Raw genomic sequence first — 25001 nt, 5'->3', positions numbered from 1 at the left:
CAGATATCGTATGTACTTTATTCCATAAACGAAATCATCCCAAACGGAGACATAAAGAAGTCAGGTCATATACAATGTCAAAATTGGAAACAACTGCCAGAAATATTAGAGAACTTTAAAATAGAAATATAATTATTAAAAATTCCCTTAACCGTTTTTTGAATCTAAACATTGGCCCCCTGTTCTAGGTTAATGAGTCCTTCGTGCCCCCTACGGTCTTGAAAGTCAAGTCATTTATGCAAGAAAATTAAAAAACACATTCGTTTCTTGGAAATTACCCAAAAGCACAGCCTGCCTCAACAGGAAAATTTTCGGAAAACTCTCACATTTGCGTATGAGCTGGTTGTTGTTGTTGTTGCTGTTGCTCCTATACGTGCCGATCATAAAGTTTATTTGCGCCAACGTAGCAACAAAATGGGAACAAGAAAAACATCCTTGAGGATGGCGAGGAGCAGCAAAGGAGCGGCAATCGCCTTAACGTGAGCAAAAACAAACAAATAAAATATAATATTCTAAAACATAAAATATGAGCCTGGAATGTGAATGTGTGGCGCATAAAAAATATAATCATATTACGTTATAAACATATCTATATGCGCATACCAACAGACAAATATTGCCGTACTTGTAGTAATTTTTGGACTGAGAGTGGGCCTGGGGCATGAGCGTGTGGGTGTGGCTCAATCCCGGATTGAAGTAGCGAAAATTTTCATATTTTAACAAACGAAAAGCAAAGAAATGCCATTACGTGATGCCTTGGCAACATAGAGTGGGCAAAAAGGGAGAATCACATTTTGGCCATACATGGCGTATACGTAACGCAATTGAGTACAACGCGCTTGGGAAGCCAAACCGACACTTTTGCCGTGAACTTTACGATGTCCGCAGTAGCTCCCTGATGGTTATGTTGGGGCTATGGAATACGGATTCGAGTGGCTTACCGGGAGAGACATACAATAATTGCGAGATTTCATTAAATTTTCAGGTATACCTCCTCATCCTCTCATGGCGATAAAAATAATTTCAGACCCAATTTTGAATCTCCACTTTTGGACTACTTTACAAAGTTATTTTTTGTTTATTTTCAGGATTTTTTTTTGAAGCAGGGGTATATGGCAAAAGTCGTTCATTTAATTTAAGCGACTGCCATACATTTTGTTAGCCCACATATTTCATTTGGACCGTTCCCCTTCGATGCCACAGTGTTTTGGCCCTTTGGCAAATTATTCACAATTTGTCATTTGTCTTTGATTTATTTGCATTTTAAAGGCTTTCAACGGCTGCGATGGCGATGGCGACATCGCCGACGTAATAAATTTTAGCCTGGTCTTGTCCTGGCCCAGGACTGTCTACCTTTTGGTAGCTGTCGGCAATGGTAGCTTTTCCTTTGCCGTTGCCTCTGGTTCTCCTTTTCGGTTTCTTTTGGGCGGCCCTTTTCTTTGGCCTGCTTCTCCTTCGGCCGCTGCCTCTGCCACCCCAAACCTACCCCATTTCACTCATACTTTAGACTTAAGCACAATTTGTAATACTTACAAACGACATTCAATTTCCACATGGTCTCCAAATACAGGCCATTCACATTTGGATTTTCCGCACGGCATGTTATCGATTTGCCATCGTCGTCTGTGGTCGGCACAAAGCTCAGCTCGGAGCGTGTCGAGTTCTTTGATATGTCGTCCTGAAAAAGGAAAGACGAGAAAAAAAAGTGCACAGAAAATATAAGAAAATGTTTCTGCATTAATTAAGTTTTTTCCCCAACACCAGCCACTCCAGTGCCAGCCTGGCTAAGACGGTACTCCGACTTTGGCCAAAGGCGACGTTCCTTTTGCGTTTTCCCCAACAATTTCCCTCCTTTCTTTGTGCTTTTTTGTTTGCAAATTTGTCGAAATATTTTATGTTTGCAATTTAAAATTTATTGGTGTGTTTGCTCGGGCTTTATGTGCCCACGTGTGGGTAGTGGAGTGTGGGAGTGTGTGTGTGGGCTGGCGAGGTATTATAAATTTAATGGCAGTCAGGGACAGCGGCAAAGGCTTCGCACAATTAGTTGAGCTTCGCTCGCCGCCTTATAGTTGCTTTGGTCATAAAGCGTTTTACACACATCTCCCCTCGATATGCTCCTTTGTTGGCAGTTTGCACATTGCTCGGATTGCTCCAAGGCAACGTTTTCCCGAGATACGTACGAGTATGTGGGTGCCAGAGTGGGTTATGGGGAGTCGGGGTGTTAAAGTGCCGGCAGTTAGCGGGAATATAAATCCTTGTCTTTGGCGGCATATGACCGATTGGGTTTACGTGATTTTTTGCGGTGGAAATGATTGATTCTCAGAGCAACAGTAACCCGAAATAAAGTTTATTATTTATAGAGTTTAGATTTTATCTTTAAACTCCTTTAAATATTTTAAGGAAAATCAATTTTAGTGAAGGGTTGTCCGTTTGAAATATATTATAATATATTCCACAACCATATTTCACTTGTGTGTTCTGTTTGAAATGGTACGTTAAACTTCTCAATTAGAGCGTCTGCAGAGCTTTGATTAATGCCATGTTTCCACAGCTAAAACACTCAAACCAGAGGGGCAGAGCTCTAGTCTGGTCTCTGGTCTCCCCCACACACACAACCCGACATTCGGACAGACGCAGACATACATTAGAGACCCTAAAAGTAGGGTACCAAAAGCCATGTAAAACATGTGGGATGGCTCGACCGGGCCTCGATTGGCGAGGAGTCTATGCCGCATTACGGCAACTTTATGCTACATGAAAACTACTGAAAAACATTTCCGGCCTTTAAAAACATTGGCCCAGGAGGAGGCCCTAGCCAAAACGGCAAAGCAATCAGCGTGTATGCATATAGGCGGATAGACATGGACATAAACAACGGGCCAGACCTGAGCGGATAGACCGAAACCAGGACTCGACTCGAGGTCCCGGCACACAAAAATGAATTGCAACAAAATTGCGCCAAAACTCCCATAAATTTGTCCAAAGTTAAAGAAGCAAAAAAAACCAAAAAAGAAAAAAAAATGAAAACGCAAACCCAGAACAACAAGCGTAGTAAACCGAACATACAAATACGCTTACAAAATACATCAATAGTTTTTTTTAAATTTTTTTTTCAATATTTTTGCAAAATATATCTTCAAGAAGATGAAACAAGATTTCTTTTAAATAATATACATTATTTTATTAAAAACATACGTTGTATTTAATTGAAGTATAAGTTTAATGGAAAGAAACGACAATAAATTTTTAATAAAATTAAAAATACTTTAGAAACATAAAAAAGAAAATTATTCAACCCCAAGAAAGAGTAAAAAAAACCCAAGAGAAGGGAAAGAACCATTGCGATTTGCTAAGCGGGGTAGAATCGTTTGTGTATTGTGGAGTTTATATCACATTATCTGTGTTTATTCTAACCAAGTTGTGGGGGCGACTGGCGGCAACTGGACTAGGACACCGTTGAGAGTGTGAACCACGCCCAGGGACAACAAGTGGGTGGTTTCGGGGACCTGGTCTGTGTCTCTGATTCCGTTTCTGTCTGTTGTGGATAAAGCTGGAAAAGGAGGAGGTTGGTTCGGAGTAGTCGGTGGAGGAGTAGGAGAAGGTGGCCACGAGTTACGAGCTACGTTTGTTTGGCATGACTGTGCAAACACAATAAGTTATCGAGCTGAACGTGAGTCAGTCAACAGCAGCATAGAGCTGGCCAACTACCTGCGTCAATTGCGGTCACTCTACACTCCACTAACCACCACCACCCATTCTCGACCATTTTCACCCACCTTCAACCCACCCAAGGCCCAATTTGAACTACTTTTCCCCCCCACACTCACCTTTGTGCGTCGTAATTGCCGTTTTCCCTTGTACCATGTGATGATGGCATTCGGCCGGGAGCCGGAGGACTCGCAGGAGACCTCATAGCGACGATCTGCAGTCATGGAGCTGGGCGGATCCATGATTCTTACCACCAGGGGCTTCACTGTAATTGGACAGGAAGGACATTCAATTCAATGCAATTGTAATTAAAACAGTTTACCATAATATTTCATGGTCTCATAATTGCAGTTCGTTTTGTACAGCAATCATTTCTGACCACCTTCTCGGGTACTTAGCCTGACTATATCTCACTGTGAGTGTGTATATGTGTTCATATCAACAACAATTTGTGTCTATTACGTCTCGACAGCTCTCAAGTGCTGCACTTCCTGGCAGGATTATGACTTTGTCCGGCCTTTGGCTGACTGCTGCCGGGCGGGCTACCACGCCAGCAAGCTGCCTAGCTGCCGGGCTGCCAGGCTGGCTGGCTGCCGTGTCTACAGCTCGTTGATATTTTGCTCCTTGAGCTCCTGGCGTTTTGTGCTTTGTGTTTTGAGTCTTGAGGGGAAAACGGGGAAACTGGCTTTGCAGAACACTGTACTTTCCCGGCAGGTCCTGACATTCTACAGTCGGCGACGCCCACCCCATCGACAATGTAGTACTCCAGTTGGCATATAATTATTTAATGGCCCTTATAATGCTGCTTTGAGTTGGTATTTAACCTTATGGCAAATGTGCGTTGGACGCTGAGCCTATGCCAGCTCGAAATTCGTATCATTGTTTATAATCTAACCTATGCATAACCTGCCGCAGCCAGAGCTGTAATTTTGTTTAATTTCTAAGGAATATTCTCCGCAAATGGTATTATTTTATGTATATTATGGTTAGCTCTCTAGTTTCTTGTTTGAGAAGGTTTAATTAGATACAAGTAATAGGTACTAGTTACTGCCTTTCAAAGTACTTCAAAGTATAGATTTCATTAAAGACAATTTATCAATAAAGCCTTACTCATTCTTAGAAATTATATTTTCGGGTTCTTATATATATAATAGATTTACCAATAGATGCCCCGATTTCCAGGTACACCCAATCAATCGGTCTACTTACAGTGCATATCCAGTATAAAGCTCTTCTCCTTGGGCTTATCTAATTGAGTATTCAGTGCCTGACATGTGAATACGGAATTCAAATCGTTGCGCTGCACCGATGGCCACAACAGACGATTCTCGATAACATCGCCGGAATTGTGCTCGTTTTGATTGTCGACAAGCAGTCCATTTACGAGCCACCGGACTTGCGGTTGTGGCCGACCTATTGGGAGGACGCCCCCAAAACGAAAACCAATGGAAAAAGTTTAGTAAGCTGCTAGTAAAAACGAAAAATGGTGCAAATTAAAAAGTCAAGCTTGAAAAAATACCACAACCCAAGCCAAGCCGAGCCAAAGCCAAAGCTAAAGCTAAAGCAAGACAAAACCAAAGCAGACTTTGTGATATTTTCATTTGGAGCAGTTTTACTCCTTCGCTGTATGTTATCCATTTTTTTTTTGTTTTGCGTTTTTGCCGGTCAAAGCTTTTAAGGAAATTAACAGGAAATTGTCTAGCCGAGCATACGGATATGGCTCGTGTGTGTTTTATGTGGGGGAGTCTAAAGGGAGTGTGTGTTAGGGACTCTGGGTATTTGGTATTGGGGTTAAGTTCGTCTTTTGTAGTCAGTCAGCTCAACTTACCGCCCACCACACGACAAGTGATAACGATATCATCGCCCTCCTGTTTGGGCCCCAATTGAGTGCCATTCAGCTGACGACCCCATCGGTCCATGATGATTGGCTGCTCCGGAAGTACTAAAGAAGCAAACAGATGGTAAGGAAAAACAGAGACATTTTTCAATGACAATCATGAATATATTTCGAATGCTTCATTTGGGGTGACACTCACTTATTACTGACAAATTGAAGCGGAAACTTTGCGTTTGGCTGGTGCGAAAGTCCACACGACATCGGTAAATACCCTGATCATGACGCTTGATATCCTGCAAGAGTGCCAAGTTATTATATGGTTAGGTGTTTTAGTGTGTTTTGGGGGGAAACAGACGATTAGCATTCACACAGTTGCAGACCCAGACCAAGCTTATATTATTTTCAATTATTGCATGACACTTGAGCTTTTGCGGTTGGCAAACGAGAGGCCGTAAAATCCAACAATATTTTCCTCTTGTCACCTACATTTAAATTGATTCTCACATGACACTACTGTCTTTTTCCAAACCTTTTCAGATCCTGTTCCGACTGACTTGATTCTCTCATTAAATAATTCAATGAAGCGTAAACGAATTTCTTCCATTATGAAGTTTATGGTTGAAAATAAAATAAATCTTTTTTGACTTTAGACATTTGGTTTTATTTTGAGGTGATTTTTGTTAATTTTATATCAATTAGTATTCTATTGCTAAGCTTTTCAAATGCTATTGACCTCATGGGGACTACATCCTTTGATGTCAGCCACTCTTAGTTATCTTAGCCACTCTTAGCCACAGCGTCAGGTTAATTGGCTTGCAATTGAAACGCAATTAAAATTCATTTATAAGCTGAAACCCGCCCGCCAATCCCAAGCCAATTTTAGCACATAATTTATGAGTAATATTTTTACCCAGACCACTCTACTCCACTCCCTTGGAGTTACCTTGTCCTGCGAGTACTGCCTGCCAGTTTCGCATTATGAAGGCTTGCAGGGCTGGCCGCCTGTTCGTGTGCATTTCACATTCATTTCAAAATGCAGCTCGTTAACGAAAGGCTCCCTGGCTGGCTGTTTATTGCTTAACTCACTTAAGACCTTAACTAAGTTGGCCTTTAAAAAGTCAAAAGCCTGGGCAAAGACAAGTCCAGGGCAAGGCGAATGGCGAATGGCAATCCAAGGCGATACGCTGAATTGAAGTAGCAAACACGTTGCATAAGGACCTAACTCAGAGCTCACAGCTCACAGCTCACGCTTACACATACAGCTTACAGATGCGCTGATGTATGTGTTTGTATCTATGTATTGCATGACAGAAACGGTAAATCAAGTTATCTGTAAACATGCAAGACATTAATAAACATTTCGCGTGCGCCAAGCAATTTAACAACTTTTGATATCTAAATTTGTTTTCCACATTCCGTTCGGTTTCCTCGGCTCTTCTTAGCCATGTTTTCACCATTGCCGCTTCCGCTAGCTGGCTTACTCTCTTCCTGCTTTGTTATGCTTCTGGGAATGTATTTTTTTCCCCCCAGTACGCATTTCAGATTTTTCATTTAATGTACAATACTCACAGCGTCATTGGATTTTTATCACAAATTGCATTATGCGAATAACAAAAAAATTGTGTTAAGTTTGTTAACAATTTTCGCCTTTTTTTCACAATCGGTTTTAAATCTAAATATACATTCGCAGTGAGAGCAACGATTTTCCACAGATTTATTTATATTTACATTTTCACAACCCGCCACAATTTAATTTTTTTTTAGTTCTTTTTTTGTCGGCACATTAATTCATTTAAAATGTGCATTTATGTATACAGTTTTTTGTAATGCAATGCCCAGTGGCCCCGAAAAGTTGCCTTTTCAGGTGCATATCCTTTCAATGGCATATTCAATTCAAACTAATTTAAAATATTAAATCCTCCGCTGCTCCACCACTCTAGCACACAAATTAATGAGCGCAGGATTCATGATCCCACGGGCAAATCTCACCTTAATTTCCAAGGTTGCTGGCTGCGATTCAAAATGGAATTTGGCACGTGAGCCAAAAACCTCCGGTGCTGACCAGTGTCGTGGCTGGTTCCGGCTCTCCTTATCGCGCACATCGAAGCTGAAATGGAAGAAAAAAAACACACACACAAATACATTAAATAACATGAAGCCAGAAAATGCCCGCCCCATACCCATTAATATTTAATGTGGGCGTGGATCGCGAATTAAATCAAGCCCCAACATTTCGACCCACTCTGAAATTAATGAAATCCATAGCCGATATATATTTCAACCTTCTCTCTCTCGCGCTATTTTTGGATGCCTCGGAACTTTTTGCACGAAAATTAGCGTAATTTATTTCAGCCTGCTCATTAGGCGGGGGTGCAAATTTTTGGGTGGCTGGGGTGTGGATGGGGTTTGGGTTGGCTTTTGGCAGAGCCTTCCTTGCCAAATGCAATTTATGCGCTGCAGATAAAATTAAATTTTTGTTATGCTTTTCAAGGATTTTTATTTTTCAATTTCAACGGAACATTTAGGCCTGCATTGCATTTAATGGGCCAAGTTTCTGCTGTCACTGAGTTACGAACTTTCCAAGAAACTATAAATTTCAATGAACTCGGATAAGGATTAAAGCCAACTTTGGCAGAAGTATAAAGATTAAAGCTAAAAGAAAAATAAAATTATAAATCGCCGGAGATGTTTGGAATTAAGCACTAATCTTAATGTGTATATAACCATTTACCGATAAAATTTTATTTTGCGAATTAATTGGTAGACCGTAAATTTAATTTCGTTAAAGCTTCCCCGGCAAATGGAAATTTTTTGTCCGACCTATAAGAGGAATTTGTAGCCAGACTGAGGTCTCTCAATCAGAAGAGGTCCTCATTCGCCACTCCGATTGCTTCTCAACCCCTTCCCCTTACGCGGGGAAAATGTTTCGGCTGCGATTTCAGCCACTTTCGGCCGCTACTGCGGCGGTCTGAGCGTTAAGCGCCCTTTTGTATGCAACACACAATAATTTATGCGGGAAGCCGTGCCACCCCCCTCGTCGTCGTCCGTGGCAAATGCAACAACTTAATTGCGGCACGGCCAGCAGCCGACTCAAGTGCAGCTGCAGTAGTGGCAACAGCCAGGCTACACGACAAGAAAAGTTTAAATTTTAAAGTGTCTATAACTTATCTTAATTTTGGGGTCTTTCTATATCTTAAGAATCTTATACGTTTTTTATTATTTATATATTTTTTTCCTTAAGAATTGTATCTTTAACATTTCTTACAGTGCAGCTGAGAGCGAAAGCTCCCCAACTTTAACCCAATTTTTTTTTTTCCTTTTTTTTCGTTCCTTCGCGCCGCCATTTTAATTAAAAACTAAAAAACAGTTGCACTTCGCTTAAATGGAGGGAGTAGCAAGTGCGCGAGTGAAAGGGCTGAAAAAGAAAGAGAAAGGGCGCTATGAGTGTGTGTGTGTGTTTGTGAAAGTAAAATGGCTGAGAGAGTTGCCCAACTTAATAACGGTTCTCTGGGAGCCTATGCAGCAAATGTTTATGGCTAAATAATACGCAACGAACTCGGCTCAGAGCCGCGCGGCTCCATGCAAATTGAGTGTAATGAAAATGCACCGGACGGGCCGGGCCGGATGAGGTGGAGCTGGAAGGGAGTAAAAAAATATAGAAAGGACGAGACAGGATGCAAAGTGCAGGGGCTGATTGAATTTGGAAATACCCTTAAAGCAAATTGAGTTGACCTAAATGGGCCGCCTTCCCCCCACCGGCGACAGTTAAATGCAATAAAGTTTCTAAGCATTTAGGTAGCTTTTGAATGAGTCATGAGTTTTCTAAATAAAATATTCAATGTTTGAAATGAATAGTTTAAGTCTTTAAGTATTTCTAGTACAATCTTGAGTGAATTAAATTGCTTAGTAAAGTCTAGAAGCCTTGTAACCCCTCTTGATTGTATTTTGTGTCCAATAACCCTTACTATACCCTAACCAAGGCAAAAGCAATTACGTGCAGAAAAAAATCTTTGGTTGACAACCAAAAGGCGCAACGTGCCATGAAAATGCCGTGAATGCAATTAGAAGCTAACCCAGTGCAGGACATTTCTTTTTTTTTCGCCAAGGGCCGGCAATTACAGACACTTTATTATGGTCCTGCGATCTGGCCCTGCGTTTACTCGGACCTGCTACGTAATTTAATCTTTGAAGTCGGCGCTTGACTCGAACATTTTCGCCTGCACATAATTCCTGTGGTTTGTCATGCCCCCAGGTTAATCACTCTAAATTAGGTAAACATAATTAAGCTAATTCCATGGCCCAGACTGGGGGAAAACAAATGCCAAACAAAAAAAAAAGGAAAACAGAAAAAAAAAACTGAAACAAAAACAGGTGGGAGCGCTAAGCTAAATCACACATTCTTTCGACCCAGACCAGGACAGATAAACACACGGACCACACACACAGTCACACACACACAATCGCACGCAGAGGCATACTTAAAGAGGGTAAATCATAGCATACTTATGTGCGGCAGCGCCCCAAACGATTTAAAAAGCCAGAAACTCTTGGGACTCTGGTTTGCTTTTAATTATATGTGTGTGTATAAGCCGAGACAATGGACCAATTGAGTCCTCAGACTCCCAGGGTAACTCCCAGGCAGCTCTACTCACCTATAGAGGGGTATGCCCGCATTATCGCGGAACCATAGCACCATATACACGTTATCCAGTGGCTCTGTGATAGGGCAGGGCAAGGACACTGATTTACCCTCGACGGCCTCAATGTCCTTCGTTTTCACTGTGTAAGGTTCCGTTTGAAGGCACGAAAATTATGTTGTTACGGATTTTTTGGTTTTATTTCGTTGGTATGTGGTTGGTCAGCATCATCATCATCATCATCATCGTCGACGTCGTCATGAAAATAGAAAATAAATGCGTAAAATTTGTTAATTAAATGTTCCATTTCTCTGGCGTACTCGCTGGCACGTTTACATGGCATGCGTGGCTGCCTCGTTTGGAGTAAAGCTTTTAGCAATTAAATGTTGATGGCGGCTTAATTCCTACGTAATTACAAATGCGTAAATTTGAGCCGTCCGTTAACAGGCCCCAACATTCCGCCCCCATTGGCTTAGCAACATCCCGCGGCCTGAGGGCCATGGCCTGCCGCCGCGGCGGCTGTATTTATTTATTATGCATGTGCAAATGCGTGCACCAACATTTTGCCTTCTTTTGGGTTCGACAGGCTTTCAGGCCCTTTTATTGAATCCCAAAACCCAAAGCTTAATTGGGCTAGTTAGGTCCTAATAAAAAAAAAACCAAAAAATAAGTAAAAGTAAAGCTTGGTCTATTGAAACTCTCACAATATAGAAAGATCCATTGGATTGTAAAACATTTTAGGATTAAGTTGACGTATCTCTGCATTTATTTATCGTGCTTAGTCAGCAAAACTCTAATTGTTTCTCTCTTCAATTTTTCCCATTTTATGGATTTATGCGGCGTTTTAGCTGCAACAACGTTTTGGCATTGAATCAAGCCGCACAGTGGCAACAACAGTGATGGCTGTGATGGCTGTCACATGTGTGGCGGCGGCTGCCACTGGTGTTGCTTTTATTGTTGCCGCTCCGCGTCATCCCATGTCAAATGCGCGCAGATAAAAGTATATATAAGTACATATAAATAAAAATGTCTGCGTTGAAAATATTTCACATTATATGAAAACCAAGGACGGCCGTAAAAAAATGTTGTAACATCCTTCACAAGCCCCCTTTCGCCCACACCCCTCCTAAGCCTAAACCATCCCCAACCCCTGCCATCATTTTTTTTCCGTTGACTTTATGTGTAAATATGAAAAAATATCATTTTATTGCCACAATGCGTCGAAATTTTGTGAAAATTTATTGCGCATACGCAACGTTGTACAATAAATATGCGCTTAAATGCCCTCCAAATGGGTGTGAGTGTAAGGATAGGTTTTTGTGTATGTGTGTGTCTGTATGTGAGCATATTTTATGCTTTTCCTGTTTGTTTAGAACTGCCGCCTTTGTGGACAGAGGCTGGTTCACAGCATTAAAGCCAGCAGCGTAAAAAACTGAAACTGTTGCCAGCAAAGGTCGGGAAAACAGTTTTGTTATAATTTTTAAGCCTTGCCTTATTCAAATTATTAATATTTAAAAAGAGCGACAAATTGCATTGGGGATTCATGATAATGATTCCTCCTGACCCATTAATCTTGGCCTAAGAAGCTGTTTACCCATTAGTCTGTCATCTCGGCTCCTTGCCATTTGCCTGCCTAGGTATTCAGATGCATTTTCCAGGCGTCCAATGCCAGTGCGTCAAAGGCGAAATGCATAACGTCGCCTGCATTGCTAAACGAGTCTAAACTGCTCAACCCTTCCCTGGCCTTTTCCAAAAACTGTCTACTCAGCCCCTTTCCCATGCCTCAGCAGATGCAGCTTCTCTTCTTTCAATTTTTGTGTCTGTGTTTTTTTTTTGGCAGCATTTTTGTGTCGCCTTTCGGTTTTGGCCTTCACTTAACTACAGCAACCAGCCCGACAGCTCGTGCATGTTAAAAGCTATTTAAATATGCTCTCTTTGAATGCCTTGATTGGCTTACTTGGGCGCTCTCGGTTCGGGATGCCATTCCTGGCGTTGCTCAGTGCCCCTTGCCCCATGGCCTCTAACCACTTGGCCCGGAGTCCGCCTCTTTTGGCTTGACTTGCGTTCGGTTTGCATTTGCGTTTGCTTTCGGTTTGCCTTGACTTGGAAGCTGACAAAAAAGGATGGAAAAGCCAAATGAAATAACAACGAACATAGATGGCGAAGTGAAGTGCTGGTCCTGGTGCTGGGGCAGCATAACCTCTTTGCCAGAATTAACCCCATAGTGGCCAAGGGCCATTGAATGATAAAGTGCTCAATGGTTTTCAGATAAACTGGTTTATTCATTAAAAAACTTTAAGCCTATTATGATTGATGGATAAATCTGAATTCAACAATTATGAGCGATAACGCTCATTGGCGTTATTATATAGCCTATCCAAATAAAAAAGTTTATGTATCCCAACATTATATCTAAAAAATATAAATTTTTTCCACTTTAAAGAGATTTTATAAAAAAATTCTACTTAATGTCAAAACATCAAATGCATTTCATTCGTAAAATGTGATTTTTTTTCTGGGGTTAAACTAACCTCAATCAGTATCAGCTACCACATACACACAGGCATCTAGACGCGACAGCCACCACAGTGCCACGCCCCATCACACACCAGGCAACCACACCCACCGCCATGCCACGCCACGCCACCTTCTACCACCACCTTGCCTCCTACCTCGTGCAACACCCGCACTCAGAAGCTTTCTGTTGATGCAATTTCAAATGCAAAACTTTAATGGAATTTTGTGTTGGATGTGTGCTTCTGTTGGTCCGACTATGTCTGTGTGACAATAGTTTTGAACAACTTGACGCTATCGCAACTTTTACGTCAAATGCATTTTGCAAATATTTTGTTGCATATTTCTGGGAGTGCGTGCATGAGTGAGACCGAGGCCGAGGCACAAGGATTAACTTCTTGTCAGCCATTTTAATTGATATTTAACAAGGAGTCTCTGGTCGCAAAGCTATTTCTATTTCCGACATAATTGCCAAGAGGCCTCGAGACCCACAATTACCTGTAATCAAGGACACTAGCATGATGTAACCACTGTTGAGCCTTTCAACTCCTGGATCCTCCTCCTCATTTTTATTTTTTGTACACATATGCTAGCGACATTAACACGTCACCAGACTGAAGCTCTGCGGGATGGAAATGTACTTGTTTACTCTGGCATTTTTCGATTAATCGTCGGGCTCATTAGTGGTGAAAATTTTTATTATGACCCATGGGGCTGCAGTACGAGCGCGGGTGGACATTAAATATGTATAATCCAGCGCAATATTCGTAACTCTTATCTACACTCACCGATGACATAAGTTAAGCTGAATTTAAGTTGACTTTAAAAATTGAAGAAGGTAAACTCTACCATAGTTATATTGAAAAATCATTTTAAATTCATTAATGATTTTTTGCTGTAGTCGTAGGTACTCCGTTATATGTATATACTCTATTTTAACCGACCTTCCCATTCAACCCTTGATCTTTTTCCACGGCCTAATGAGCCAGAGAGCTGGTTGACTTTTTGAGCCGCTTTGTTGCCTCTTTCCTGTGGTTGGCATTATAAAAATTACGAGTGTTATGGCGACGCATTAAGCCGCTGCTGGAAATTATCGTATATCGTGTGCGTCCTGTGGCCAGAGAGTCCGTTTTCAGTGGCCATATCTCCTGTCCTTTTGCCACATTCATTTTTGGTCACTATGTGGGCTTACTTTACAAAATGCAATTTTTTGCGCTTTAAAGCCTCATACACTGGCAATGACCCGTTCTGGCTCGGTCAGGATGCCACTCAAAATTAAATACTATTTGAAAATGGCCCAAAATCCAATATAATGTAGAGGAACGACCGACAGCCAGACAGGGGCAATAAGAATGAATAACAAGGTAAACTTTTATTTTATTATATTTCAAATTTAATCAAAATGAAATTCAGACAGGACAAAGGATAACGACAAATTGGCTGGGTTCCAGCACGAAAATAAAATTTTAATAAGACTGGAAAAGAAACGAGACGAGAGACCAAAAACTATGCTTTCCCAGCAGCCAAAAATATTTAAATCTAATGATATTTTAACACAAAATTCAATTAAATTCCCCAAAAACTTGTCATTGGATTTGGGTTTGAAAATTCGCATAGCAATTGTTGCAAAGCCAGTTGATTGGAATTTGAAATTCGACGTTTGCGTCAATAAATGAAAATAAAGACTGGAAGCCAAAATTCCCCAATATTCCCCTTTTTAAATTATCGAAAAATTTAATAGACCCAAAGCAAAATATCTCAATGGTTTTTATATTGAGCATTGTCTGTCTCCCTGTATTGCTGTTCTAATGGGTCAAAAGTAAAAACAAAGCCAATCGCAATCGACCCGGAGCAACAGCAGTTGCTGCAACAATAGGATCACAAACATCCCCAGCAGCCTGTAGCTAAATCAACAGAGGAGGCAAACATCTAAGCCAGTTTTATAATAAAGTAACTGAAATCTGTTTGATAACCCTCCTCCTAGCTCGCCCCAGCATTGTGACCTGACCTGAACCTGGAACTTTGAAACAAGGCTTTGGGGTTCCCTGTTGTTGGATAGTTGTGGCCAAATCAAGCCGCTTGTCTGCTGAGCCCTGGATGGAGCCGTATTCAATTTTATGCTAAACGCAGAGGCAAAGGGGCGGCAGGACAGTAAGGGTCAGGACGGAAAGTTCAAAGGTGTTGACCATGTTGAGGGCAAAAAAGCATAGCGAATATTGAATTTGTTTTAAATGGCAGGCATAATGAGACGACAGGAGTTGCGAAAAAGTTTCCGTTGTCTCTCCCTTCCCTCAGCCACCGAGCACAGGCAGGTCCTGAGGTTCAGCAAGGCCATTTCTACCCAGGCCAAGGCAACAAGAGCCAGGACAGATAAATTTATGGCTCCTAGGGGCGCCTTAACTGCTACCAAAATTTAAATATAATTTGTTTAGTTGACTTTTGTTACATCGCCCGAGTAGAGGGGAGATAACGTTTTTGATGGTGATTTTATCTCTCGAGTTGGAAAGTTATTCTTCAGGGTATATTCGCACATACATACATATGTTTAAAAGCTTTTAAAGCGAAGGTTGTTTTCAAACGACTTTATCAATTTTCTGCAAAAAATAAGACCCTACATTTATATTAAAGTTTTGAAGGACATTCTCTAGAAAATGTGACAAACAATTTTGAAAATATTATGTTGTGAGAAAAGAGCCCTCCAGAACATGTGACTGTAAAAAATATTTTGTTCTGAGATTTTGATGCAGATTTAAAAGAAATCGATCCACAAATTGTTTTAGTTATTCCGCTGAAGAATCGGATGGCTATTGGCAAAGATATAGCCATCGATGTGGGCTATATTGTGCCTCCATGCACTTTCCCCATTTTTGAAGGGGACCCTCCAAAAGATTTGATAAAAAATCTAAAAAATATTTTGTTCTTAGATTTTTATGCAAATTTAAAGGAAATCGATCCACAAATCGTTTAAGGCATTCCGCTCAAGAATCGGATGGCTATTGGCAAAAATATAGCCATCGCTGTGGGCCATATTGGGCCTCCATGCAGCCCTTGTCTCGTGAGTGTGTGTTCGAATCGTTTTAAAATCGGCTTCAAAATCTTCAGAAATACTTTAAGCTTTTCAGTTTAAACATAATCCGTAATTCGAAAGGCCAAATGTTTTTCGAAACATCTAAAACAAAGTCCGATACATATTCTCCATGCATTTTTTCAAGAAAAATTGGCAATTGTTGGAGGCTAATAAAGTTTTATGAAACAAACTTAAATCATCATCTGGCCGAGATTGTGATTCATTCCGTTCAGCTTCATGGCAAAGTCTTTAAGCCGGCTGTCCTGGCTAAAGGAAAATCGACTTAATAACCCAAACCACCTGCGACCTGGGCAGCTGAGAGGGAAAATGCCAATGTGGAATGGGGAAGAGATTTACATACTAACATACTAGAGTGGTGAGCCACAAAATTCACCCAGCTCATAATCTTAAATCTAGGCAATATGATGAGTGAACGAGAAGGACACATCCGAAGAAATGCTCCAAGAAAGAGAGGGCATGGAACTATGCTCCGCTAGGAGAGCTTGGGGAGCTGTGATGAAGAAAATCGAGGCTTTCGGGCCGCTCAACCCACACACACACACACTCTCGTAATGATATGCAAATGTGCAAGAATAAGTGTGCTGAAGTGTGCCGAGTGAGCAGACTAACACTTATACAGACACACCCCCAGCCACCCACACTCCGGTCGTAATCCGGCTCACACATACAGGCACGTTGCCACAACATCAAAGTGAAGTCGAGACCTACGTCAGCTAGTTAGGAAAAGGAACACTCCTCCATTGGCTTCGACGTTAATGAAATGTGCAAATGTACCAATTGACCAAACCTCCAACCACCAAGCTGAACCACCAACACCAGCCCTCACCACCAACTGCCAATAGCCTCAAGACGCTCATTTAGTCATTTGCATATTAAAAGCTTTTGTCGCACAAAAGGTTAAATCAAAAGATAAAGCGCAATAATTTTTTGCGCCTTTTGCCTTTTCTTTGGTTTTTGGTCTTATGAGCGAGTCCTGCCCCAGTCCCCATGCCCCATATAGTTGTTAACATGCGAATCAAGTAGGTCTGGATGGGGTGATGGGCTTGTGGGTGTCGGCATGTGCGTGTCGATAAAATATTTTCCTTTGACGCTATGTAAACACTTTTGTGGCATTTCTTTGGAGTTTTTTCTGCGGGCCAGTGCCAGTTATGATTGACGGAAGAAAAAAACTGAGGGCAGTGCAATAACAAAATGCGGGCTAAAGGACTGAGTGAAGGAGGAATTTCAAAAGGGATATTCAGAAGTGAGAACAGGGCTTTTTTTTTATTGTTTCCGATTGAATATGTGGGCTCATGTTTGTTTCTATGAATAAAAAATGCATTAAAAATAAACAAATTGCAGGGAACATAGAGCACCGGATACAATTAATACAATCAAAATAAATTCCTAAGAAAATAAAGTGAATTCCCACATAACTGGCTTGTTTATTTACATTTATAATGACTAGCCACATATTTGGTTACTAAAGAAAAATATTTATTATTATTTTTTTCCAGAGCCACAAGTGAATTATTCCATTCATTTTGAATTCCTGCTTAAGCACATGAAGAGGTCGGTTTATAAAGAGTTTACCTCGATTTATTTGGTATTTTTATGGGCCAATAAGGAAGCAACTGAGGCTTGTGTGTATGTCGATTACTGTCCGCATTGCCCGCAATTGCTGAGAGTTAAATCGGCTTCAATGCCACACACACTCTGAGCCGACTTAAAATGCCACAACAATTGCAGACAGCTGCTGCCTAGAGAGCGGAGAAGGACTGCAAATGCTTAGCTCAGCACAACACAGCGATTGTCATTCCAGAAAGCATACAAACACACTCGAACTCGAACAAATATATAAAATCTGTGTGTACATTAGACTCGCGCTATAGTATATATACATATATGTATTTCATATCCATTCCATCTACTCCCGCTGTTATGGCCATAAAGTTCAATAGCGAAACCCTCGCAGCTTCGTTTGCCCAGGCCACCTTCCTGCCTGCCTTCCATTGCCACATCGTATGCCCGCAGCTGTGCAAGTTGACATGATGAGCGATTTTAACACTTGTGCGGTGATATGTTTAAAGGGACCAAGGCAGAAAATATTGCAAATATTCAACCTACTTTCCTGTGACCTTACCACACACCCCATCAACCAGCGCCAGCTAACAGCAACCAACAGCGCTGCCACACAAAAAGAAAACCAACAGCCATCGCCGATGTGTAGTTATTATGATGGCTTTTGTCCCGGCCCGGCTTATGGCAGCTAAGACTTTGGCTGCCAGCGGTCGGAGTGTGTCAGGGTATACATGATCATGGGAGGACCATTATGGCATGGCACTGTGATGCTCTCTAAATTGGAAGACCTACTGCAATGCCTTGAGGCCTTTAGAGGGTTATAAAAATTGAAAAAAAAATATCTCAAGGCTTTGTTTACTTATCTACTAGTAATAATTCATTTAATTTAATTTCTTCAATGCCTATCAACATTTTTTACTTAAAACTTTCCGATCAATTACTCAACATTTTCAAGTGCTAAGAAAAGGTATCTCCTTTCTGGATTCTGTACTACCCTATTGCGCTGCAGGGTGTTTATCAAATAATAACAAAAATATAAACGCTTCTATTTTATTGTTATGTGTCAGCAATGTTGTTGTTTGCTGTCGCCGATGCTGAGTCAAAAGCCACATAACCAACTGGCAATGACATTTGACAGCACACACACACTGTTACACTGGCGCGAACACACACTTACCACTCACACACTGATAAGGACATGTTTACATTTCCAATGGGGAGCCACCGGCCCTGGCAAGTACATACTGTGCTATATATAGTAAATACATATACATGATAAACAACAATAGCAATAATAGGGGAAAAAAATGAAACCAAACCCTCGTAAAAAAAGATAAAAAGTTATGTTTTTGGTTGCTCTCCGGCTTGAGGTCCTGGCTGGCTGGCTGGGGGAGCCTCGGGGGATATCCTGGAAGCGCTGAAAATTTCATGTGCGTTGATTTGTTTAGCTCGGCTGGCGCTCCATATTTGCTCAGAGGACTCTGAATACAATTACTTTTAATTTATTTGCGCGCCTTAAACGCGTGCCGGAAATCCTTTTAAAAACGCTTGCACTCGCACAGTCGCCGAGGGAAGCACAAATGAAGTGTAATTTCAATTTAATTAACTACGGGCGAAGCAGGGAGAGCAGCGACCGGGGCGGGGGAAAAAAATAATTATAATACACTTAAAGTTTAAATCCAGTATAAAGTGCCGAGAGCCGTAAAAGCAAGAATAAAATATATCGTAAAGAAACGGGGTCATCTGCATCTGTTCCGTGCTGGTCTTCATCCGGGATTTCGTAATTGAATCCGTATTAGCTGATGCCTCATCATCCAGCTCCATATCCAGCCATGTGGTCCGGCAATGGCAGGATATAATAAAGTTGAGAGGTCACGACACTAAAGCCAACCTAGCCAGCCCAGAAGACAGGATTGAGCGGAGAGAAAGGACTCCTATACACACACACACATGAGACAGCAGCTAACGAGGTCAATTGTAAGTTATTTTCCCTCCGCCCAGCAGCAAGGATATCGTATAAAGATGTGGCTGGGAAAAAAAAAACAAATAGAGAGGACAAAAGAAAAACAAAAGCGGAGAATAAAGAGTGAGCTGAGCTGAGCTGAGGTCCTGGCCAGTCCAGTCCAGGAAATAGCCGGGCATGAATATCATTAATGGCTAAAGAGCGTTAAAGGTCATTGTTCCTGTTAGCCTTCCTGCTGTGTGAAGTGGCAGCAGAAGTGAAAATAAAGAGCCAAGTCAGCTTAGTCCGGAGAGGAAAGACTAACTCATTATTATGGTTCCGATTCTCTTCCTCTGCGCTTTTGTGCGTAGCTCTGAGATCCATAGACTTTAATTAAAGGACTCCTCACTTAATGATGAAGTTATCCAAGAAACCTACCTAAAGATCATTGCGTATGGCCAGCCTAAGCAAAAAGCTCTTTAAAATCCTCTCATATTTCATATTATGCAGCTGTCTGCCAGGGTACGTGGTAGAACAATTCTCATTTAAAATACCATCAGCAAAGTGCATTTTAAATTCGAGAGAAAAATACGAAACGAGGAATGAAAATAAATGAAGCTAAATGCAAAACTATGAGAAAAGTAAAATTGTGTCACCTAATTTCGCAACAGCTCTTAGCTACGCATCATTGCACAGGACAAATATCACACATACGCCTCGTATGACAAATTGTTAGAGTTACAAAGGCAGCGAGAGAGAAGGCATCAATTGGAGAGATTTTGGCCAGAAAGAGACGGATTTTAAACTATGCACCTGAGCTCCATAGAAATAAGAGCAACATTTGCATGGAATATGGAATATGGTCTGCTGTCGCAGTTGCAGTCGCATTTATTTTTGCCTTTATTCTCCCTCTCAGGCGAAAGCTCAAATTTTCCAGTCTCCTTTCACTGTCGCTCAGACCAGACGCAGAGACAATTGTATGCATATTTAATAATTCATAACTTTTTTCTAGATCAGCAGAAATATGAATATTCAGATGCAACAAGAGTCAGAGACAGCAATGCAGTGTCACACATAACTATAGAACCAAGCATCACAGTAATTAAATTTGAATAATAATATGGAGGAATATATTTACCAATAATTTTTGATAATTTCATGGGAATAATGCGTATGCATATTTTTAATTTTTAAAATTAAAATTACTTCTCTATATCGCAACGAACATGAATGTAAACTTTCACAAAATTCTCTCATTGTTTTCCTCAGTCTTTTGGCTTTTCTGGCAGTAGCAGTCAACATTTATTATATTTTTTTTTCTGAAAAAGTTTAAAAAAGTTTTCCTGTCGCCAACATTGTCGCCGTTTCCCTAGGCTTATCGCCAGCCACTATAAAACTATAGTATTATTTTATTCTTTTCAAGCTTCAATTGTTTAAATTTGGGTCAATGCATGCATCCACCAAGAGAGAAATTGAGTGAGCCTGACTGACAGAGGCAGAGTCGGAGATTCCCTCATAGCCTTTGTCTATGGGCGGCAAACAAACGAGCAACCGGGAGGACATACGGAAGGACAATGGCAACCGAAACATTTCGAAACATACGTGCTTTGTATATATCAGTGCCATGTTGAGTCCTCCTCTTAGCCGAAAACAAAACGTGAAGCAGCAACGACAAATTTTATTTTATGCAAAATAGTAATGTGTGTGCTCGAGTGTCGCTTCGACATGGTACAATACAGAATGTTGTTGTAAATGTTTCACGTTTTTTTGCCGCATTTTGTTATTGTGTTTTTGTATTTTTGTTCGTTAGTTTTCATGTTGTTGCTGATATATTGATTTTTTGAATTTTTAGGTCGCACGACCTGGCTGCTGGGACCGTCGATTTGCGGTGTAGGTGTAGGTGGTGCGACGACCAAAGGTGGTTACGAAAAGGTGTATGTGATATGTGCGCCACACACACGTTTAATGAACACAGATTTATGATACGAGCACGAGACTCGAAACTTGTTCGCAACACGAACACGAAATCTAGGTTAAGGTGCGCTGAGCTCTGCACAATTTCTTCCGAAAATGTTCATAAGTTTTCCGCTTCTGCGAGCCAATCGAGCCAAAATTTCAATTTACATTTTTCGCAACTTCTACTACTACGCGCTGGCCAATTCAATCCTCTTTGATCTTGTTGCTAAGCACTCAGTTCCGCCTTCCTCAAACATGGGGTTTTCTTGAAATGCCCTTGGCTCTGTTGACCCCAAACTGAACCTGGTCCAGCCATAAACTGGCTAACCCCAAAGCGTTGCCTACTTGTCAGCCTCACAAGTCGGGATGAAACTTTAAAGGCGAAAAAAGGCAGGAGCTGAGTATCAGTAGCTGTAGCAGTAACCGAGTTTCCTCTGGTAAACATTAAATAAATTTTTAATAAAGTTTTGCCCTAGAAATTGTTATTTTTAGCTGCAGACTGTGGCTGGAAGAGCAACATCAGCAGTGTCAGCAGGCGAAGCAGCCAGTAGTGGGTGCAGATAAAATATGACATTTATAGCTGCCTGAATACGTAAAAGTTGAACGCACCCCGAGAGCCAGAGCCGGAGCCGGAGCCGGAGCCGAGAACGCCGGAGAAATCAACAGCGAGCTGAATTTTATGTGGCTTATGTAACGCGGCGGGGGGGCGGATGAATTTGATTGTGGTTGAATATATATTTCAGTGGGTGGGCGTCGCGACGGATTGAACAAAGTTTGTTTTACGACAAGGTGGAAGAGTGCTTGTCTGGTGGTGCCGGCAATATGATGATGTATCCTCTGCCAATATACAGATATGTATAAGTGGGAGGGTAGAACGAAAAATATACTTTCAATGCATATTCAGGTAAAGCCACTTATTTGCATAGCTCCGCTCAATTCCCGCATGGATAAAGGAACACACCCCCATTGAGTTACATGGGGCGATGGAGATCCTTACGAAGTTTTATTAAATTTTCACCAACTTCCTTGGCACTTGCCAAAAATGTAAATTACACAGGAGGAAAAGAAAGTAAAAGTAATATTTAAAAGAAAAAACAAATAGATAGGTACTGAAATAAATAAATTTGTTAAAATATTTCTCAAGGATTTATTTCCTATCTTATTTAATAAAACTTTAAACATATTATATCTTTCCTTTTAACTATATTTCTCTCAGTGATCCTGCTGTGACTGCCACAAAGACAAAGGACATTTATGCCAACACCTTCTAATCAAGCAAAGAGCTTAAAATAAAGTAAAGCCAAAAAGAATGAAATGAAAGATATTATGAAATTTCAAACACGCCCTCAACTGGCACACACACAGACTGGCATACGCGTTAAACGAAAATAGCAAAAGGCAAAAAGGATATATACGTGCTAGTGTGTTTGTGTGTGAACATGTGTGTGCCAGCTCGACAAAATGGTAGCCCTTTTCGGCATAAAGACAGAGATGGTATAAATATATACAAAGCACACATAACTGTCAACCTATCCCCTGGCAAGGCCCATCCCCCAAAAAAGCCTCGATCCTTTCGCATCCCACCCCTTCTAGTGCGTGTTTGTTAATGAAATGTTTGCCTTTCGCATTTAGTTACGCTACGTTAGACACTTTTGCTTATTAGTGCAAAGCGCAATTTAAGCGCTGGGCATACAGAACAAGAAAGAAAGCCAGGATACATAGCTAGAATTTCTATACGAATAGGAATTCTCTTTTTTTAGAAGATTGACCAAAATATTTATTCAACTTCATACAAATAGAGAAACTCTTGAAAGTTTTTATTCTTTAAATCAATTTAGATATTTAAAATTTTATTAAATTCAACCTTTAAAATTATGAAAGCTCCTACTAACTTGAAGAGTATCCTTAAACGTTGCCCACGTTTAGGCGCAGACAGGAGACTTTTGTCGGGACGACAGAGCCCAAGACAATGTCCTTGTATTAAGTTACGCCAAAAGCCAAAGGCTGTTGTTCGTTCCTCCTACTTTTTCGACATATTCTCCTTGTTTTTGTCAGCCGGGGTTCAAGGTTATAGACGTGTGGGCCTTGAATTTCTATTTATTCTTCTTTTTTCCATTCTTGTTTGTCGATTTGGCGCAGTGCGATAATTTCAGAGAATTACTAAAGTGTTGGGTGTTTGTGCACGTTTTTGGGCAATTAAAAATTAAATTGCGCATACATCACGTACAACAAAAGGAAACAAAAGTTGGAACTGGGCTAGGAACTGGCAGTGACTTACAAAGTTTAATTGGATTTTGAAGGTTGCTTGATAATTAAGGATACAAGAAGGCTGAAGTGAAATATTTCAACATACATGGAGGGATGTGAACTTGTATAGGCTATTATTACAAAAGTATTTTCATTTTATTTGATGAGTATTATTGATTTTAATCCTTATCCCTTCAGTATTCTTTATTGATTTTATTCACAATAAGCCCTAAAGGCTGACTGAGTCAATTTCAAGTTTTCTTAGCCTCCTGGCAAGACACTAAAAACGTCTAAACGATGGTGGTTACATGGCTTAGCCGCTGCATGTCGGAAACACCTGGCCAGCCCATAACCACAGTCACCTCAATGAACCAGGCCCACTCGGTAGTTTATTTAAATTAAACCTTTTCTCTCACACCGGCATCCACTTGGCTGGCTTTCCTTCAGTAGATTTTCTTGTTCTTTTGTTACTTTTTTTTTTTCAATTAACTTTCTAGGCCAGCCGCAAAACAGCAACAAAATACAACCCAGAAGACAAGCAGATGTTGATGGTAATGATGACGACGATGTTGGCGACGACGAGCCAGAAGAAGTCCAACAAATTGCAAAATCCCCGTCAAGCCCCGCCACCTTGGTCACGGCAGGGCAAACATCTTTGAGCTCTCGGCCAGGTGAGCTCAGCTTGACTGTGCACTCAGTGCGTATACTTAACGTAAAACCTTAAACCACTAAAACCACCAAAGGAAAACACCCAGAAACAGTAACCGTCATCATCATCAACACCGGCAACAACAAGATAGATAGATAGGATGGGAAGAAGACTTTGTGTATTTTACTGGCCACCATAGCATTTTATTTAAACTGCAGTTAATTTTCACTAAAACATTTTAATTGTATTTCTGCAATCTGTCTCTCACAAGTTTGCCACAGGGTCAGGCCCAGTGGAAGGAAAACCAAGAAGTAGCAAAAAACTGGGAGGGCGACAAAGGCCAAGACAGAGTCAGATCGAGGTACACTGAACTTAACTTTATAGAGTAAGAAATGGGTGATAATATAAAAATTATAAAACTTCAAGCTTCAATTAATTAATACTCCAACAATTATTAATCAATTTAAATTGATTTAATCACAGCCTGTAATTTCATTAAAAAATTAACGATTATTGCCATTTTTGGACCACTGTGAATTGGTTTTTTCGGTCGGGACCAACGCCCTTAGGTCCGAGGCCGCAATGGCCAAAGCCACTACCATTTTTAATGCAATAAAAGTCAACTTAAAATATGCAAATTACGGTAGTTTCGAAAAATTTGTGCAGGCTTTGGCTGAGACGCCGGAGCATTTACCAAACGGCGGATGGTGTGGCGCTATGGCGATGGGAATGGGCGGGGATCTTGAGGGTAAAAGGACTTACACTAAACTCCTGCTACGACAAACTCTGTGGCAGTCTGTTGTCATTAACATTTCTCTGGGCCATGGTCTTTTAATTGTGTCTACGACTGTGTCCGTCTACGA

At 40.9% G+C, this 25001-nt stretch overlaps 1 protein-coding gene and 1 long non-coding RNA gene across 2 annotated transcripts in view; one reads left to right on the top strand and one right to left on the bottom strand.

The window, feature by feature from the left end:
- The window catches only part of side-II (sidestep II), a 56586-nt gene that overhangs the window by 25256 nt on the left and 6329 nt on the right, over nucleotides 1–25001 (bottom strand). The window contains exons 2-8 of the mRNA XM_070276816.1: nucleotides 10198–10324; nucleotides 7535–7652; nucleotides 5745–5838; nucleotides 5537–5650; nucleotides 4918–5121; nucleotides 3828–3973; nucleotides 1534–1678 (exon numbers count right to left, since the gene is read on the bottom strand). Coding sequence (XP_070132917.1) covers nucleotides 1534–1678; nucleotides 3828–3973; nucleotides 4918–5121; nucleotides 5537–5650; nucleotides 5745–5838; nucleotides 7535–7652; nucleotides 10198–10324 — 948 coding nt within the window. The remainder of the gene's footprint in view (nucleotides 1–1533; nucleotides 1679–3827; nucleotides 3974–4917; nucleotides 5122–5536; nucleotides 5651–5744; nucleotides 5839–7534; nucleotides 7653–10197; nucleotides 10325–25001) is intronic.
- Nucleotides 88–24385, top strand: LOC138925711 (uncharacterized). Its single transcript, XR_011441913.1, has 3 exons — nucleotides 88–479; nucleotides 23987–24160; nucleotides 24233–24385. It is a non-coding gene; the product is annotated as an uncharacterized lncRNA (long non-coding RNA).

The sequence above is a fragment of the Drosophila bipectinata genome, chromosome 2L (assembly GCF_030179905.1).
Source record: "Drosophila bipectinata strain 14024-0381.07 chromosome 2L, DbipHiC1v2, whole genome shotgun sequence".
Classification (NCBI taxonomy): Eukaryota; Metazoa; Arthropoda; class Insecta; order Diptera; family Drosophilidae; genus Drosophila; species Drosophila bipectinata.
This window is presented reverse-complemented; position numbering and strand designations above follow the sequence as displayed.